General features: G+C 54.4%; 5 protein-coding genes across 5 annotated transcripts; 3 read left to right on the top strand and 2 right to left on the bottom strand.

The window, feature by feature from the left end:
* Positions 1-698: 698 nt before the first annotated feature.
* SETTUDRAFT_119911 (uncharacterized protein) lies at positions 699-4,273 on the bottom strand (the record flags this gene model as incomplete). Its single annotated transcript, XM_008030834.1, has 4 exons — positions 699-1,542; positions 1,597-3,652; positions 3,710-3,975; positions 4,025-4,273. 4 exons carry the CDS (start codon positions 4,271-4,273, stop codon positions 907-909), a joined length of 3,207 nt encoding a protein of 1,068 aa, XP_008029025.1. The 3' UTR covers positions 699-906.
* A 2,732-nt stretch (positions 4,274-7,005) lies between these two features.
* Positions 7,006-9,216, top strand: SETTUDRAFT_155817 (uncharacterized protein; the record flags this gene model as incomplete). Its single annotated transcript, XM_008030833.1, has 4 exons — positions 7,006-7,631; positions 7,682-8,009; positions 8,057-8,869; positions 8,935-9,216. 4 exons carry the CDS (start codon positions 7,006-7,008, stop codon positions 9,214-9,216), a joined length of 2,049 nt encoding a protein of 682 aa, XP_008029024.1.
* Positions 9,217-9,468: 252 nt separating this feature from the next.
* Positions 9,469-12,012, bottom strand: SETTUDRAFT_43108 (uncharacterized protein; the record flags this gene model as incomplete). Its single annotated transcript, XM_008030670.1, has 2 exons — positions 9,469-11,721; positions 11,770-12,012. The coding sequence occupies 2 exons, from the start codon at positions 12,010-12,012 to the stop codon at positions 9,469-9,471; spliced, it is 2,496 nt and encodes an 831-aa protein (XP_008028861.1).
* Positions 12,013-12,233: 221 nt separating this feature from the next.
* Positions 12,234-13,187, top strand: SETTUDRAFT_139692 (uncharacterized protein; the record flags this gene model as incomplete). Its single annotated transcript, XM_008030832.1, has 5 exons — positions 12,234-12,420; positions 12,478-12,604; positions 12,657-12,698; positions 12,754-12,799; positions 12,853-13,187. The coding sequence occupies 5 exons, from the start codon at positions 12,234-12,236 to the stop codon at positions 13,048-13,050; spliced, it is 600 nt and encodes a 199-aa protein (XP_008029023.1). The 3' UTR covers positions 13,051-13,187.
* Positions 13,188-13,389: 202 nt separating this feature from the next.
* On the top strand, positions 13,390-17,024 carry SETTUDRAFT_180476 (uncharacterized protein; the record flags this gene model as incomplete). The annotated part of the gene is made up of 3 exons (XM_008030831.1): positions 13,390-13,422; positions 13,474-13,542; positions 13,603-17,024. 3 exons carry the CDS (start codon positions 13,390-13,392, stop codon positions 16,882-16,884), a joined length of 3,384 nt encoding a protein of 1,127 aa, XP_008029022.1. The 3' UTR covers positions 16,885-17,024.
* Between the last annotated feature and the right edge of the window lie 1,848 nt (positions 17,025-18,872).

Here is an 18,872-nt window from a genome sequence, read left to right as displayed (position 1 = left end):
CACGTCTTTTTGCCGTCAGCTTCGGGGTCTCGATGTCCTTGGCGCCCTTTCGCCGATGCTCACGGTCTGTATCTGGCCATGGTGAGCGCTTGGTGTGCCGGCCTATTTGCCCGAGCAAAGCCTGTTTTGTTTACTGTCAGCTGGACGATGTGTGCCTTTGCTTGTTGCTTGCAGGCCAACTCGGGGGCCCAGTGACACACGACGCCATTGGCCTTGATCCTCGGTGGCTGTGGCCGCGCTGCGCCTTGTCATGTCGCATGCATCTGCAAAACAAGGCCCGTTGTCTCTTGTTCGCTTATCGCAAAATGCGCCTCTTATATCAGGACGCATGCCTCGTGATGTCGCGGCCGGTCAGCCCTCACCCCACCTTATCTCAGCCCAAAGACAAATGGGCAGATTTCGGCTGGGCTGACGTTTGCAAAAGCAAGCTAGGCTGCTGCTTTGGGCCTAGCGTTCTCTTGGCGCCCAGAACTCTCCACACCGGCAGGCTTGGTGCGGAGTGGAGCGGAAAACATTGGCAAAAGCGGGGAGCCAGCCATGGCGGAGTCTAGAGGGGCCGTGTGCGCCACGGCAGGACGCCTGAATTAGTTGACTCGGGATACCGACACGGCAGACTTTGGCGAGTCACTGGTGCTTGTTGCAGCCAGAGCAGTCGTACCATATTCCTATCGAGATGCATGGCCCAATACCAGTTACTCGTGATATCTTCATTACTATGTATCGTGTAAAACTAGGAAATATCTTTCCATCGCAGCCCAGTGGACATGAGGTATCGCAATCAAATCCAAGCAAATCCAAACAAACCAACCCTCTCTCCTACGTATACATTGTTCGTAAAACATTAAATCTCCCAATCAGGAGACGTGTAGCTCCAGTGTAATCATGACACACTGTTTACCGTGTCGTCTAAGAAGTCGACTTCTTCTCAACCTCCTCATTGTCGGTGCTGATGGCTGTGCTGAGGTACCGCTCGAATACCCGCTGCTCAAGATCAATCGAGCCCCTTCTGCCACCGCCAGTCTTCGCCTCAACCCTCCTGAAGTAGACTCGCTTGCCCCACTTCCACGACTCGATACCGAGGAAGAAGAGGAATGTGGCAATGAAGACAATGGCCCACTCCCAGCTGATGCCCTTGTGCCTAAACACCGTGTCGTTGATAACAGGGATATATAGGACAGGGAAGATGGTGACAAAGGCGAAGACAATGGAGAAGAAGAGGAACTTGTTGCGCCACACATCGAAAGCCCACTGCGTAAAGTATCTCTTCGATCCAGGCTGCATCCGGAAGAACGAGCGGCGCATGTCCAGCATTTGCCATGCCAGGAACACCGAGAACCACGTAAGGCAGGCAAAGGTGGTCGCACGAGCACGGAATACGGTCTCACAGCTAGGGTTGTACGACTCGTTGCAGTTGTTTCCGAGGTTGCCATCGCCAAAGCCAAACATGACAAGAGAGAAAGAGCCAAGGCAAAGGGCGGCAATCCAGAGACCGTAGACAAACATGTCAAGAATGACCTCGAGGGTGAAGACACCACGCTTGAGCTGCGTACTGTTAGCATTCGTTCATTACGGGCACTTCGAGTGCAAGATACTTACATTCTGCGGAGGTCGGTTGAGGATATCTGGAGCAGCCACCTCGAAACCGAGACCCATGTCGGGAAGAGACGACGTGATCATGATGATCCACATGACTTCAACCGGAGATACAGGGAAGACGGAAAGCCCACTCTCATCCTTGAATGCAAGACCGATAAGTAAAACACATGCCTGCGCAATGTTTTGAGCGAGCAAGTGAAGAATAAACTTTTGGATGTTGTCAAACATGCGACGACCCTCCTCAATCGCGTTGAGAATAGAGGCAAAGTTGTCGTCAGTCAAAACGATATCAGAAGCGTCTTTGGCCACGTCGGATCCTGTTCCCATTCCGATACCCACATCTGAGCGCTTCAATGAGGGAGAGTCATTGACACCGTCGCCAGTCATACCAGTAAAGGCCTTCCGTCGGTGCAGGGCGTCAATCATACGGACCTTGGTGTTCGGGGCGCAGCGAGCAATAACCAGTGGGAGAAGTGGGAGAGCATCGATCTCGTCATCGCTGAGCTTGTCGAACTGCGATGCTGTCATGACCATGGCGTCGGTCGTTTCCTTGGGAAGGGTTCCCATGTTGGAGGGCACAATGCCGACTTCAATAGCGATGGCACGAGCAGTTCCAGGGTGGTCACCAGTAAGCATGTGGACTTCGATACCTGCCTTCTGGCACTGACGAACAGAGCCCGCTGTCTCGGGTCTGGGCGGATCATACAAACCGACGAGGCCACGGAAGATAAGGTTGTTCTCAATGCCCTCACGGTCCAGCTCCTCACCTTTGTTGGGCGAAGGTCCTTCATACTCCTTGCTAGCAAGAGCCAGAACACGGAGTCCCATAGCCGCGAGCGATTCCATGTTGGCCAAGATCTCCTCACGATAGTCATCGTCTAGTTCAACACCTGTCTCGCTCTCATCGTTGAAGACACGTGTGCATGAGTAGATGACTCGCTCAACGGCACCCTTGGTGAAGACGTACTTCTTACTGGTAGCAACCTCTTCGAAGATGACGGACATTTTCTTGACGTCCGAGTCAAAGGGAAATTCCGCGAGCTGCTTCCAGGCAGGTGAATCACCACCGGTATATTCGAGACGGTTCCATTTGAAGCGAGATGCAAAAACCTGAATAGCAATTTCCGTAGGGTCACCTCGTGCGTTCCATTGACCTTGGTCAGTCTGGTGAACGTGAGCCAGGTTAGCGAGCGATGCAACCTTGAGATAGTCCACAAGGTGATGGTTGTTCTGTAGAAGCTCCTCGTAAGTCGCAGTCTTCTCGTCCATATCAGCGTCAATGTGTCGGGGTTGCTTGGGGTTGAAAGTCAAGTCTCCAATCGTGGGGTTGTGTGGCTCGTCCGACTGTCCAACAGAATAGGTTCCCTTGGCAGGAATCCATGCCTTCTTCGCAACCATCTTTCCTTGAGTGAGGGTACCAGTCTTGTCGGAACAAATATCAGTGACACCACCGAGAGCCTCAAGGGACTTCAGGTTGCGCACAATAACGTGACGCTGCACCATGCGCTTCGTACCAGCAGCCATGGTGATTGTAAGGACGACTGTGAGGGAGGCGGGGATCATGGAAAGACCAGTAGCAACGGCATAGATGATGACCTCGCTGTTGTTCGAGAAGCTGTTGGCGGCGAGCACAATGATAGCACAAACAACCGCAACGCCGAACAAGAGGATGGCGAGACGTGCGAGCTTCTTCTGCAACGGAGTACCGACGTTGACACCAAGGAAGTGGCCAACCATGTCAGCTGCAGTCAAGGACCAGGCTTGAGCATAGCGATGCGGCTTAGCCTTGCCATTGGGCTTGCGCTTGACCTCACGGACGCGCGACCCTTTCTGACGGAGGGACATTGCGATGGAACCAATTTCAGTGTACATACCAGTGGCAAAGACAACGCCACGGGCACGTCCCTTGGTGACGGTTGAGGAGCTGTAGGCAATGTTGAGACGGTCGCCAGGGCCAGTGTCCTCGTCAAAGATGGCGTCACCATCCTTGGAGACAGGAAGCGATTCTCCGGTAAGCAGGGCTTCGTCGGTTTCAAAGTTCAGAGCTTCGATGATGCTGGATGCAGGTCAGTGACATATGTCCTGACACAAAGTTTAGCGTGGTCCGACGTACCGAATATCGGCTGGGACGGTGTCACCCGTCTTCAACTCGATCAAGTCGCCAGGCACCACCTCGATGGTTGGGATAGTGACCGTCTTTCCGTCTCGGGCGGCAGTAGCTGTAGGCGAAGACAATGACCGAAGAGAGTCCATGGTCTTTTCAGCGTTGAACTCTTGTACGAAACCGATGACAACGTTTAGGATAATGATGGCAGTCACTACACCACCTTCAACCCACGATTTGATAGCGAATGAGACAGCCATGGCGGCAATCAGAATCTAGGCTGTGTTAGTAACTGTTCATTGATAGTGATTGCGAGTGACGTACCAGTGTCATGGCGTTGGCGACCTGCCTTAGCAGGATCTTGGCCGGTGATACACCTCCATCGTCGCCCAGGTCGTTGTTACCATACTTCTCGTGTCGGGACTTTGCTTCGGAAGTGGTCAGACCATCCTCGGCGTTGCACTTGACCTCCTCGACGACCTGTTTCCAACCAAGGGCATGGGCGGGCTTGGAGAGAGGCTCGTTGGCCTGACCAGACTTGTGGCCCTCGAGAGAGGGTTGCTTCTTGCCCATAGTGAGTGATGCTAAGAAGAAGAGTGTTGGGTGAAGAATTCCAGGTGGGGGGGCTCCTACAGCCTTTAAACACCGATGACTGGGAATGCATGCGGCACGTACTCATGGCGAAAGCCAAGGACCGTACGATATAGAAAGCTTGGCGGGGTGGGACCTATCTTGGGACCGACGCAAGCACGTCACCGTCGGTTGGCGATGTCCACCAAGAGCTGCATGCCTGCAAGCATACATATGTACGGTCCAGACATGGTGGTCACGCTGTCGCGCATTGGACAGATGTCGATGCATTGCCGAGAACTGGCCTGACCGGAGCCCAATCTGGGTGTTGCGAGAGAAGACATGATGTCGGGCATGACGACAGCGGGGTTGGGGACAGCCGTTTGCAGGTGTGGGTGCTGGTGGAGGGTTGGCGAGTGGCGAGCACGACAAGAGCCGCCAAGCATCCCGCTCGCCTACCGCCCGCCTAGCCACACCAAGCGCTTGGCGCATCCGCTGTGATGCCGACTTCCGCACCAAACCTGGACTAAAGCCACACGCCCAACGTCATCGGTGCCGGCTTCCAAGGGCCCCAAAGCGCAGAGCCTGCCAGCAGTGGTAGCAGTCGCCCGTCGGCTGCGCCCAGAGCTGGCGGCATCCGATCCTAAGCTAGGCCGAATCGCAGGCCATGCGTCTGATGGCGCGTCGCTGCGCACGTCCAACGGTGAAGCTTGTCGTCGACCCTTCTAGGCGTCTTTCGCCGGGGACAATTGCTTGACCCGGCGTTGGGGAGGCCTCTTGTTTCTCTTGTCTGCCACTTGGGGTGGCTTGACCTGCGCTGCCAAGAGTGCACTGATGGTCACGGGACTCAACAATCTCTCTCCCGCCATGGCCGAATGTTCTAGGCGCCTGCCCAGACGTCGCGCCTGTGGTTCAGGTACGCGGGGTCGCCGTTCCAAACCACGTCCTCTCCAGCAACCAGCCCCCGAGCCTGCATCGATTGGCGGCATCGTTGCGGCATATGGGCACGTGAGGCTTGCGTCTGGCTCACAGTCACCATAGCAGTACTGGTGCTGGTACTAGTATTTGCCGACCAACGGACCACCGATACCCACCAGGCCGACTCCACATATACGGGATCCAAGCAAGCTGCAAGCACCCACATACACAAGAGATGGATCCGTCGTGGCCCACGCCTTGGCGACCCTGCTGCCGCGTCCGCGAACCAGCGTTCTCGGACAAGACTTCGGGCAATTGAGCCCATATTACGCCGGCCACTCCATACTGACTTTACCACCGGTCGCCGCAATGGGCCTTAGTCTTCAACATACACCTCCGCTTACCACAACTAGGCATCGATACCCTGTCATTCGGCGCTCTTCTACACGGCATGAATCGTGGGGGCTGTTGGCCCATTGTCGTACTGGCTGCCTCGACCATTTCTTGGGTGAAATGTGCTCTTGTGAGGGGAGCAAAGAGGCCGGTCTTCGGTCCAAAGGATGGGTTCCTATCGAGCATCAACGCTATTCGCCCGCACTACCGTGAGCACAGACGGCAGGGCTTTTACGTGGACAGAGCTTCACATTGCAACAACTCGCTGAGAATTTCGGAACTCTATTGTCTGATTGATGCTAGGATATATTATGGGTTAATATCAAACTCTTTCCGGTGCAGACTGATGAATACGTAAGAGAGACGGCGGCTTTCGGAGTGACCGGATCCCGTTCAACTCCGTCCTTGGCCCAGGCTTCTAATTGGTACATCAGCTATTGACTTCAGATGTCTAGATGAAACTGTGTGGCCACTTCCAGTTTGCGCATAGGTCCGTGTTACTTCTTGTGCATCCATCATATGAAGATGACGATGGATATCAACTGAGTGTAGCACAGATACCTCAGAGGAAGGAGTGGTAGTCGGTATTGTTTCCTTGTTTCACGCGCGAAAAGACGTCTTGCCAATTCTGCAAAGTGCAAACCTTGTTGCTTAAGTACAGATAACCATGTCCGTTGCAATCAAACCGGTGCAAGACTTGTATGCTCCATGTTCTGGGCAAGGATGTAAAGAGACTTTTCTTCCCGCTTAGTTTGCATCCCAAATCGATATGAACCTCTATCTGGTACAGAACTCAAATAAAAAACCCAATCAAAGAGGCACGCGATCTGAAAACCTGGGGAAGCCCTAGCGCAATCGCGCTCTGGTCAATCCTCATCTGGCTTAGTGCGCAGTTTTTCCGGCACTGCCGGCTATTCTCATACAGCAGTCCTTATCCGAGCTTTCCAAATACTCCTGACTCCGCTCTTTGAACATCCGGAAACGTCTGCTAACACAGTATTTCCGGCACCTTTAAATGATGGATGACAACAGCTCACGCCAAGGATGCTCGCCTAGTGTTGATTCGAAGCAAGGGTCGTCTACATGGACGCCTGCGAATAGTATGGACGCCACGGCCGCCGATACACCAGCTAGCGCGGGTTCGAGCGACCAAAAAACACCATCGGCGAAGAGGAGAAGAGAGAACAAAGAAAGAAGTAGGGTCAGTAGGGCTTGCGACCGATGTAAGAAGTGAGCTTGAGCAGAATCAGCGTGCACGTGACGTGCTCCGCACACCTGCTGACATCCTATGTAGGAAAAAAGTCCGGTGCACTGGAAGATGTCCGTGTGCATTATGTCTGCGATCAGGACTCCCTTGCGAATTCACCGCGTCCTATACGCGAGGAAGGCTTCCATCGGTCATTGTGGATGAATCTGCAATAGCTATGGGCCCACACGCCCAAGCGCGCAGAGAGATTTCAGTATCTGAGGCTTCTCCAAAGGGAGAACCAGCTGCTCCGACCGCCCAGTATCCACGAATCTATCCCAGCCCATCTTCTCCCATTGAGCCATCGGCTTACACCCATGTCGCCAATGGCAACCCGACTGCTCTGACCATGTCTGCCGAGTATGGGCCTCGTCCTTCTACCCGAGACTCCCCCGTACCACAAGGGGGACAAAGAGATCAGCAAGGTCACTACGTTGGTTCTTCAAGTGCCGTAGCCTTTCTCATTCGTATCCAGAGACGTCTGCATCAAAGCTCGTCTCTCTCGCATGACTCGACCATCTTCACGTTTGGCGATGCTCCGCTGCCAGAGTTTGATCAATCTCTATTCTTCCTACCGCCAAAATCCGATGCACAAAGGCTTGTGGAACGGTACTTTGATTTCGCCGCTCCAACACATCGATTTCTGCATCGGCCAAGTATTGAAAAGTTATTGGACGAGTTCTATGACACGCTAGGCGAAATAAGAGGCAAAGAAGATGGCAAGGCAAAGGCTGCACTTTTGATGGTTGTTTTTGCCCAGGCGCAAGCGTACATGCCTCCAGGCAGTACCGTGCAAGAAAACAGGTATGATCTTCTTGGTATCGGCTCCATAGCAACGGGCTAACAGACGGTAGTGCCCGCTACTTTTTCGCAGCCGAACATCAGCTATCGAAGGAGCGCGGTGCTGTAAGACTGGCAAGCGTACAAGCACGATTGCTGCAGTGCTTTTACCTTCTCACCCAGTCGCGTATCAACCACTGTTGGAGCCTTTTCGGCACGCTGTCACATCTTGTTCTTGCCATAGGCTTGAATCGCGGGAGGAAATGCGATCCTTCCAACAATGTGGATTATGTCGAGCTTGAGAGCCGAAGACGCGTCTTCTGGTGCGCGTACTCTCTTGACAAATACCTCGCGGCAGCTCTTGGTCGCCCACGAACTTTCAAAGATGAGGATATTGACCAGGTAGGTACTCTTCATCAATACCTCGCCCGTGCTAACATTGCGGCAAGGAACTCCCAACCATTGTCAACGACAATGATCTCCTCCCATCATATATCAGGCCGGCCCCTCCCCATTCTCATTGCATGATGACCGCCCCAGTAGAGCACATCAAGCTAACGCGAATCGTCTCTCTCGTCCTACGAGACCTATATTCCATCCGGCCTCCGAGTCTAGGCCTACGCATTGAGCTCTCCGCCAAATACACAGCCGATCTCCACGCCTGGCACAACTCGCTCTCGGGCTTCCTCGCCGGCTCAAGCCACCAAGCCAGCGTCGACAGTCAGGCCCTAGTCCCCATTTACCAGCGACAGCGCTCAGTGCTCAACCTAGCCTACCACCACGCCATCCTCCTGATCCACCGACCCTTCTTGCTCCGCGACTTCGCAAGCCTAACTCACATGCCCACGCACCCAAACTGGGGCGCCAACCCAAACACCACTTACAACACGACGACCAACATCGCCGCATGCCTCGAAGCCGCCATGGCCATTGTACGCGTGGTAAACGACGTGTTCACCTCGTCGAATTTGTTCCGCTCCTTCTGGTTCACACAATACTACGCGTTCTGCGCCGTGGTCGTGCTGTACATCCACCGCATCCAGCAAGGGCTGGGCGTCAAGAACAACGTCGAAATCGAAGGCTACTTTGAAAAAGGCGTCGAATGCCAGAAGCAGCTTGAGACGGTCACAGACACGGATTGCCTCGCCCGCAGATACTGCCTTGTGCTCGAGGAACTGCGTGTAGAAGCCGAGCGCCAGTCCACGCGCCTGTTGAATCCGGTTGAGGCTACGGCGACGGCTATGCCGCCTGCTACAGATGAGGTGAGTTGGGTTGCAGAGTCGACGTGCTTTGTTTATTTCACCACTCGCTAACGTGTACGAAAAAGGCCACGACCACATCAACAACATCCACGACAAGCATGAATCTCGACACAGAACGTCCCACGCTGCTTGGCCCGCCCACTCCACTCCCCGCGCCTGCGAACCCGTCCATGCCCGCTCTGCAAGATACATTGCTGGGCAACTCAGCATTTGGCCCCGATCTCTTCAGCTGGTCGGATCTGGCGAGCTGGGGCCAGTTTGAAGGGTTCGTCACGGCAGGAAACGGCATGTATGACGGTATGTTGGGGGATGATGAGTTTCAGTTTGATTTTAATCCTGCGCCGTAGATGGGGAAAAACCTTGGAGTATCTCTTTTATCCGTTTTTGGTTTCTTTCCTCTTCCTCTATTTAAATTGCTGTGGGTGGGTGCGGCATGCGTGGGGTGCATGTTTGCACGTAATACTGTTCTTCGTGCGAATGTGCTGCGTGTAATGGACTAGGGAGAAAGCTGCATGACTGGATAAGGGTATAGAATTCAAGCCGTGGTATATTTATTACTATACCACATTTTCAAAAGTGATGACTCTGAAAGTGCTTTTTTATGAAGAAGCAGGGCTGGCAGGCTTCGTCTGCTCTCCCTCGCCACCATGACTACTGCTGCTTTCTTCAAACAGCAAAGCAGCCTCCTCTTCCGCGGCCCGATCCGAGCTCGGTACCTTGCGAATTTTAGAGCGGCGTTTAGATTCACCGAGGACCTTGCTATCAGACTCCAACCCAACATAATACACCAACCTGGGTGCATTCTTTCCCCTCTGGACAACCGACTCGCCCTCGTCCTTGGCAATGTGCTTGCGCAGCCGCGCTTTCGCTGTTTGCTTGTAAATCTCACCGGGACCATCGGAGCCCACTTTTCTGAAGAAACCGAGGTCGTGGGAACCCGTTGCTCTTAGTGCTTTGATCCGTTTCGCCAACTCTGGAGCGGGAAGGAGCCTGGGGTTTTGTTTCCGCAGATACAGGATTTCGGGTGAGCCTTTGAGTGGTGTTCCGGATTTGGTGGCCATGTCCAGGGCGTATTGGAAGTCGGATTCGTAGGACTCTGCCGAATCCATCATTTCGTGGATGGTGACCCAGTTGCGGAATCGTAGCTCGTCTAACGGTATGCCGGTTGGGCTGCGGGCTGCGGGAATGGGCTTGCCGTCTGCCGGTGGTGGCGGCGGAGGCTGATGCGGGTCGGTTGTAAACTCTTCGTATATGCTGCGAAGGTCTTCCTCGGTGCCGAGAGAGGGGTACTCGGGGTCCAGGTGCATGTAGAATGGGGATTTGAGGACATCAAGTGGCTGTCCGGACATTACAACGGCCTCGATATTCTTCATCTGGTCCTTGAGCTGCGACAAGTCAGACTGCAGCTGCTCAAGACTCATAAGCTGGTATTCTTCATTTTTCGGGGACGGAACTTCTGGCTGGACAATTCGCTGAAGGATGCTCCGTTCAATCCGTTCCGTAATGGCGTGTGGCAACTTCAAGAGCTGGCTGCGAAAGTAATCTGTATGATCAGCTCTTCGGCATGCCTTGGTGAAAGTGACCCAGTCTTCCATAGGTATCAGCCCACTGTTTTTCTCTGCAGTCGAGACGACTTGCAACCAGTATTCCTCGATCAAATCCTTGTCCTTGAGCAGGCCAGCAGACGTGATGACGCTTCTTGTCCCAATCTCCCCAAGTTCAAGGCCAGCGGTCTTGATATCTTGCACAGCAGTGGTGAGTAAATTTGGCACCCGCAGTTTGCCAGCTATCGAGATGAGAGAAACAAACGGCTGGATCTGAGGAGGCATGCCCGCCTGAATAAGACCTGACACAATCTCGTGCGCGGCAATGACAAGCATGTTACGCATCTCTGCAGTTTCTCCCCCATAGTCTTCGCCAGCCGGGGGTTCGGGCAATATCTGCTCAAAGGTGCGGAGGAACGAGGCAACATGGATACTCTCGAGCTGTCCACCCGCCTCCAAGTAGCCATACACGGCATTTGCCATGGCTCGCAAAAGCATCATCGAATCGGTCATCGAATGGGACGCGGTCACAGTAGCAGCACGCAACTTTGTAAGGAGGGCGGTGACGTGGGTTGGCCTAAGCACTATGCCAGCCCGGCACGCTACCATGAAGGCTGTGTATGCCTCCCCAAGGGGCCTCTCAGCCATGAACAGCTCAAAATAGCGCGGAGGGGTTTGTGTGGGGAAGATGCGGAGCGCAGTGTCCAAGGCGAGGTATGCATGTTTCCAGTCACGAGCCAGAATGCGTGCGGTAAGTATACCTTGGAGCAGGATAGTGGGAATTCCAGCAATGGTAGTCAACTGAGACCTATCGGGGATGATTGCGTCCGGCGACAGGTGGTACTCGGCGAAAGTGCCAGGGAAGCGCTTCAGTCCATCGGCATACAAAGCCTCGAGCTCTGGGTGTCGCATGATTTCCCCATATGCCATGAGCTCAATGGCGGCGCCGTAAGCGGCCTGTGACACATAGCGATCGTCTTGCTGAACCAGCCATTGCCAGAGCTCATAGCCCTCATCCCAGCGCGCGCAGTCTTTGTATATTCCAAACAGATGTACGAAGGCATAATGGTGCGGCGGCAGCCTCCCTTTGCGAATGTCGGCCACAACTTGCTGGACAAATGGAAAGAGTTCGGATTGCTTGCCGCGGTCGTGCTCGTTGCGTGTGCGCACATGCAGGGCCTGTGAAATGCGCCGAGTATCGTAGCTGGTGAGCATGTTTGCTGCTACGAGTGTGGGATAGAGGTCCATGATCATGTGGACATTGCGGGCTTCGCAGGCGGTCCGGAATTGGCTGGTCAGGCGGAGTATCTGGTACTGTTAATGCGCGCTCCCATTGAAGAAGTCGACACGACTCACTTTTGCCTCGTCTTCGGAAAGCGGTGGCACCCGCTTCTCTTTGTCCGCAGAAACCCTCCGCACCCTGGCTTTGCCGTGTATCGCAGTCGCAATCGCATAGCCCGCCCTCTGCAGGCGTGGGGAGGGCGCACATGGCGATGCAGCCACGGCAGCAGGAACAGCCGTGCGCAGGAGACGCGGCGCAAGAAAGGGCGCCGACGGACAGACGATGGACGCCAGCGAGGTTCGTGATATTTTTTGCATGGCGGCGGGGTGGCTGCAAGCGTCAATGGGCGACGATGGACTGGGTCAAAAGTTCACACGGGCACGCTAATTGCTAAGTTAGGCCAGCGCCCCACGACCTCCGTGATTGGCCGCTTCTCCGCAAGCAGACACCTATCCTACCCAAAACCCCCCCATCCACGAGCTTCGACTCGACCCCATTGACGCCCGCCGCGACCAGAACAAAGCAAATCCCCCCTACCATGTCGCGCCCTCTCTCCCTCTTCAGCGTCCAGGCGATCCTGGTCCTGGCTATCGACGATGGCTCGCGCATCCTCACCAAGTACTACTCGAACCCGCACCCGCCCGCCGGCCAACAGAGCGACTACCCCGGCCAGATTGCATACAAGACGGTCAAGGACCAGAAGGCTTTTGAAAAGGGGCTCCTGGGTGTGTAGAGCCTACGGGTCCAATGCTGCGCGGCTGCTGGTCTGACACCTGGTACAGAGAAGACAGCTAAGCAGACAACCGACATTATACTATACGACCAAAAGGTCATTGTCTTCAAGATGGAGTCGGACGTCATGCTGTATGTCGTTGGAAGCGCCGACGAGAACGAGGTTCTGCTGTACAGGTACTGTCATGCCTGGCACAAAGGCAGCCGACCAAGTGCTAACCCATCGCAGCGTCGTCCTGGCCCTCAGGGACTCGCTCAACATCCTCCTCAAGTACGTAGACTTGAAGCGACTGCGGCTCAAACGACAAGAATCTAACGCATGCCAGAAACTCTGTGGACAAGCGCACCGTCATCGAGAACTACGACCTCGTGGTATGCATTCCCGTGCTGTCCAGTCGCATTCGTCCCCTGGCTAACCATGACAGTCGCTCGCCATTGACGAGCTGGTAGACGACGGCATCATCCTCGAGACGGACCCCGTCGTTGTCGCCTCGCGCGTCAGCAAGCCGCCGGCGCAAGACATGACGTCGATGAAGAACATTGACCTTTCGGAACAAGGATTCCTGAATGCCTGGGAGTTTGGCAAGAGGCAGCTCGCAGAGAGGATACGGCAGGGTCTATAAGCGTGTTTGGTTTCTGGGGCATGGCGTTGCTGGAGTTGAGGATATAGTGCATGCTGCATTGCGAATGCTATGAATCGTGACGTGCCGCATCATAGAGTAGGTAGCGCATTACACCAGATAAAAAGGGCCTAATGAACACCACATTCTGCTTCGACTGACGCCGCCAGCAGGCCTCTGTGATGTGCGTCCCCAAGAATCCATTACTAAGCCTCGGGCCAGGAACCACGTCCATTTTGCGCGACCCTTGCAGCCGCGCTACTTGTGCACCTTCGTCATCGCCGCATCCCACCTTCAACCCCCGACCCCACTAACCACAGACTCTGCACACGACACACCACCATGAAGCAGAGGTTTTCCAGCCTGGACGTCAAGGTAAGCACTCGCGCATAGTGCTGTACAGATCTTGCACTAATTGACTTGCAGGTCATTGCCCACGAGCTGTCCGCCAAACTCACCTCTCTCCGAGTCACAAACGTCTATGATCTGAGCTCTGTATGTGCTGGACGTAGCGCAACCACTATTTTGCACGCCGAAAAACTCACAAGTGTGTAGAGAATCTTCCTCATCAAATTCCACAAGCCCGACCATCGCGAACAGCTGCTCATCGACTCGGGCTTCCGTTGCCATCTGACCGAATATGCGCGGACAACGGCTGCGGCACCCTCGGGCTTCGTCGCGAAACTGCGCAAGTACTTGAAAACTAGGCGTGTCACATCAATCTCCCAAATAGGCACCGATCGCATTCTGGAGCTCCAATTCTCCGACGGACTGTACCGCTTATACTTGGAATTCTACGCCGGTGGTAATATTATCCTAACCGATGCCGACCTAAACGTTTTGTCGCTTTTGCGGAACGTGGATGAGGGGGAGGAGCATGAGAAACTCAGAGTCGGCTTGCAGTACAATCTTACCTTGCGGCAAAACTACGGTGGCGCACCAGAGCTTACCAAGGAGAGAGTGCGCCAGGCGCTGCAAAAGGCGATCGACAAGCAGCAAGACCAGCCTGCTGCAGCGGGGAAAAAGGCAAAAAAGGCGGGGAAAGATTCTCTGAGGAAGGCGCTGGCCGTCTCCATCACAGAGTGTCCTCCGCTGCTGGTCGATCATGCGCTCCATATCGCCAACTTTGACTCGTCCTTAAAACCAGAGGAGGTCCTTGCCGACGATGGGCTGCTGGGAAAACTGGTCGAAGTGCTACAAGACGCAAGAAAAATCACGGAAGATATCACAACATCTGACCAAATCAAGGGCTACATCCTCGCAAAGCCCAATCCGTCTGCTCCAAAGGCCGACGACGAGTCCGATAAACCGCGTCTTCTCTACGATGATTTCCACCCTTTCCGCCCAGGGCAATTCAAAAACACAGACTACACCTTTCTCGAGTTTGACGGGTTCAACAAGGCGGTGGATGAATTCTTTTCGTCTATAGAAGGACAGAAGCTCGAATCGAAACTGACTGAACGCGAACAGCAAGCCAAGAAGAAGCTGGAGAAGGCGCGTAAAGAACATGAGGATCGTATCGGCGGGCTGCAGCAAGTGCAGGAATTGAATTTCCGCAAAGCAGAAGCAATCTTGGCCAATGTACATCGTGTTACCGAAGCCACCGAAGCTGTGAACGGACTGATTAGACAAGGCATGGACTGGGTTGACATTGCGCGCTTGATTGAACGCGAACAAAACTCTGGCAATGCTGTTGCTCAACTGATCAGATTACCGCTAAAATTACATGAGAATACCATCACACTGCTTCTCAACGAGACAAGCTGGGAGAATGGTGAAGAGGAAGAGGATGAAGGCAACGAAACGAGTTCTGTCAGTGAGGACACCGACGACGAAGACGATCACCCCAAGAGGAAGGCCTCTCCTCCAAAAGTAGCAGCAAGACCGCAACTGGCTATCGATATTGACCTTGGACTTAGCGCTTGGGCGAATTCCACTGAATATTTCGACCAGAAAAAGACAGCAGCTGACAAAGAAGGCCGTACCCTTCAAGCATCTACAAAAGCGCTAAAGAACCACGAGAAAAAGGTGACCGAGGATCTAAAAAAGGGGCTAAAGCAAGAGAAGGAAGTGTTACGACCGGTGCGCAAACAGCACTGGTTTGAGAAATTCATCTACTTCATCTCTTCGGACGGCTACTTGGTCCTGGGGGGCAAAGACGCGCAACAGAACGAGATTATATACCGTCGATTTCTGCGAAAGGGAGACGTGTATGTACACGCTGACCTCAAAGGCGCTATGCCAATGATCATCAAGAACAAACCAGACACGCCAGATGCCCCTATACCACCATCGACCCTATCACAAGCCGGTAATCTCTGTATCTGCACCTCCGATGCGTGGGACTCAAAGGCTGTCATGTCAGCATGGTGGGTTCGCAGCGATCAGGTCAGCAAAACCGGACAGACGGGAGAGTTTCTTCCGGCTGGCATGTTCAACATCAAGGGAAAGAAGGAATATTTGCCACCAGCTCAACTTGTAGTAGGACTGGCAGTTATGTTTGAAATCAGCGAATCAAGCAAGGCGAACCATCACAAGCATCGTGTACAGGAGACTGCAGTGTCTGCCGCAGAAATGGCCGACGACCCAGCGGATGAATCAAAGGCTGCAGCGGCTACAAAGTCTGACGAAAGTGACGATGATGACGAGTTCCCGGATGCTAGGATCAATTCTGACTCTGAAGACGACTTTCCGGACGCAAAGATGCAACAGACCGAAGAGAGCGACGCAGAGTCGGAAGCCGCAGCTCCAAGAAGCAATCCGCTTCAGTCGACAACAAACCATGCTGAGGACTCTGATGAGGATGACGAGCCTAAAGCCGCAAAAGATGGAGATGAGTATGTCATGTCTGGAGGAAGGAATGGCGTTGATGCAAAGGAAGAAGGTCAGGAAGATGAGGGTTCAGTAGCTGATTCTGAACGGACATCAAAGTCAAAGGGGCGCGGGAAGCTGTCTGCAAGAGAACGCCGTCTCGCAAGGAAGGGCCAACTGCCGGAACTGCCTCATGTGCCGTCTGATACAACGCATGCAGCCGACGGCGGTGATGACGACGATGGTTCTGCAGAAGGCGGCAGCGGAAAAGCTCCTACGAAGATTGACGGGACCGTGACATCACAAGCCAACAAGCCAAAGAACGCTCCTCTGCCCAGAGGAAAACGTGCAAAGGCGAAGAAGCAGGCTGCAAAGTACGCAGCACAAGATGAGGAAGACCGCGAGTTGGCCATGCGCCTTTTGGGTTCCAAGTCTGGCCAACAAGCTGCAGAAGCTGCCGCTCAAGAGAAGCGTCAGAAGGAAGAGCAGGCACAAGCCGACAAGCAACGTCGCCGCGATCAACACCTTCGTGCTCAAGCCGCCGGCAAAGCTGCCGAAGAGGCCCGTCTGCGGGCACTCGAAAATGCCGAAGACGACGACGAGGGCGACGAGGCCCTGAAAACAAACCTCCAAAACCTGGATGCATTTACGGGCCGTCCGCTACCAAACGACGAGCTCCTATCCGCCATCCCCGTCTGCGCGCCGTGGTCCGCCCTCTCCACGTACAAATACAAAGCCAAGATGCAGCCTGGCTCGACCAAGCGCGGCAAGGCTGTCAAGGAAGTACTATCCATCTGGGACAATGCCGGCAAGGATGCCAAGATTGTGGACAAGCACAGCCAGGATGTCGAGCGCATCTGGCCCAAGGAAATCGATCTGATCCGCGGGTGGAAGGAGCCAGAGGTCGTGGGCGTGGTGCCCGTTAGCAAGGTGAGGGTTATGATTGCGGGCGGGAGGAGAGGCGCCGAGATGGCAAAGGGAAAGAAGAAGAGTGTGAGGGGGGGAAGGGGGTCAAAGAAGAAATAGAGTGTGTGCAGTGAAGCGGCTGAGGGAGGGTTGAGGAAATGTACGCGTGTAGTTGGGACTGTATAGTGCGAGAAAAAGTGGAGGACGGATTGGACATGGCTTTGTACTTGATCTATCAGAGTTTGTTGAATAAGATGTTGTTGTAGGGAATCTTCGGTGTTGTTGATGTGTATGCTTACATATTATACTTTGTCATGCTACAAAGGCTGCATGTTTACACGTGCGTGATTTCTAGCCTAACAAGTACCTTTCTTTGTCTGTGTTTTATCAAAATAGACGGATTCTTGCACATGAATGAATGCAGATCGCGTTCAGCCATCTATCCAAGGTGACACGAAACTAATGTCTACAAAGTTCTGATATGATCAACGTGACTTGGTCACCTTCTTCTTCTACACTCAGACTTGCAAAAAAGACATGACCAAGGGCTCAAACTCGTCAATTCACCAAGTCCGTCTCAGTGACACATCTAGTCTACGTCATAGCCCTATAATTCACATGCCAGGGGGGTTTAGGGGGACTAAGTAAATGCCTGAGAGGCCAGCGGAGCATATCCTAGACCGCTTTACCTCGGACAATTATTAGTAGGGACTAATAGACTTTATTGGCCCCACGCGTTTGGTTTACAGACAAGGGGGGGGAGGGGGACTAAGTCTCAGAGCCCAACGCAAGCGAGCACGAGCACGCTCGCGGCGGGCTTCGGAAGCCGTTGCACCGACGTGGCAGGGTGAAACACAGACTTGGGGGAGGGCCAAGAGGCGGGAGGTGGCCGCTGATCCGGCCGAACGCAGGTTCCACTTACCCTAGCTCGCTATTGCGTGATGAGCTTGTATTGGTGTTGGTATGGCGATCTCAGGGTTAGGCCTTGTTGTGTGTGTGGAGCTGTGTGGTTGTCTTTGTTGGGCAGACAAATCACTCCTCAGTTGGGGGAAGGGGGTTGGTGTTGGAGGGACGGAAAGGTTCTTGTTCGGAACGACTGTTGCCAAACGTTATACCTGCGCTATTGGATTGGAGATTGAACCATGTAAACGATATATGGAGACCACGTTGTGCGTGTGCTACTTGCAGCACCCTCTGCTGGGGGTTGCCCCTTTGTTTGATTCGGTTCGACTGGCAGGCGAGGTTAGTTGGGAGCGCCACGATATTATCGTTTTCCAGGGCAGTACTCTCTTTATTTCTGACATTACTCGACCGGTCCTTTTGAGAAATGCACTTGGCTGCAAGTCACCCTGCAACGACTTGCCAGAGGCACTATACACTACACGGCGGCGGGCGGCGGGCGGCACGGTGGGCGGCGGGCGGCAGCGGCGTGAGGGCGGTGCAGCGGCTTCAATGGCGGTGGAAGAGGCAGTGCAGCTGAAGAACAAAGGCGTACGTCTCTGCGCCAGCCGCCAGGTCAAAGGTCAGACGAGACCCTGGCGACGTTTGCTGGGGAAAAGGGGCGTCGCTATCTGCACACGCATGCCTTCTCCAGACTCGCTGCCCTCGCCTCGGAAATTGCCCACGGCGCCGCTGCTGTTCTGTGTGACGCGCCCCGTCCATGCCTCCTCCATCCACCCATCCACCCATCCGGCATCCATCTGTCGTCCAGCCGCCCATCCACGCTATCCATCCATCCATCCACCCGTCCATCCACCCATCCATCACTCGCCGCGCCGCGTGCTCTGCAGTCGCTGTGCTTCATTTCCACGCCCCCCGCGTGCAACCACCTGGCGGCGCCCAGCCTGCTGCTCAACCACCGCCCCCCTCGCTTCGCCCAGCACCCCACAATTCCCAGGCTCCGGTCGGCGACGATCCCCGATCCGCGCATGAATAACCTTCCGGCCGTGGCTCCCTTTTCCCAACCAGCTCACGCTATGAGTGCTGCTCAACGTTACAGTGCTTGTCCAGCTGAATGCCTCTCGCCCTCTCCTGTCCTGTCACCGCCGAGCGACTCCAGCTGCCGCATGCTAGCACAGGCTGCTGTACCGCTCTTGCAACACCGGAGC

This window comes from Exserohilum turcica (assembly GCF_000359705.1).
Source record: "Exserohilum turcica Et28A unplaced genomic scaffold SETTUscaffold_5, whole genome shotgun sequence".
Taxonomy (NCBI): domain Eukaryota; kingdom Fungi; phylum Ascomycota; class Dothideomycetes; order Pleosporales; family Pleosporaceae; genus Exserohilum; species Exserohilum turcicum.
The sequence above is the reverse complement of the archived record's forward strand: the minus strand, read 5'-3'. Positions and strand labels throughout refer to the sequence as shown.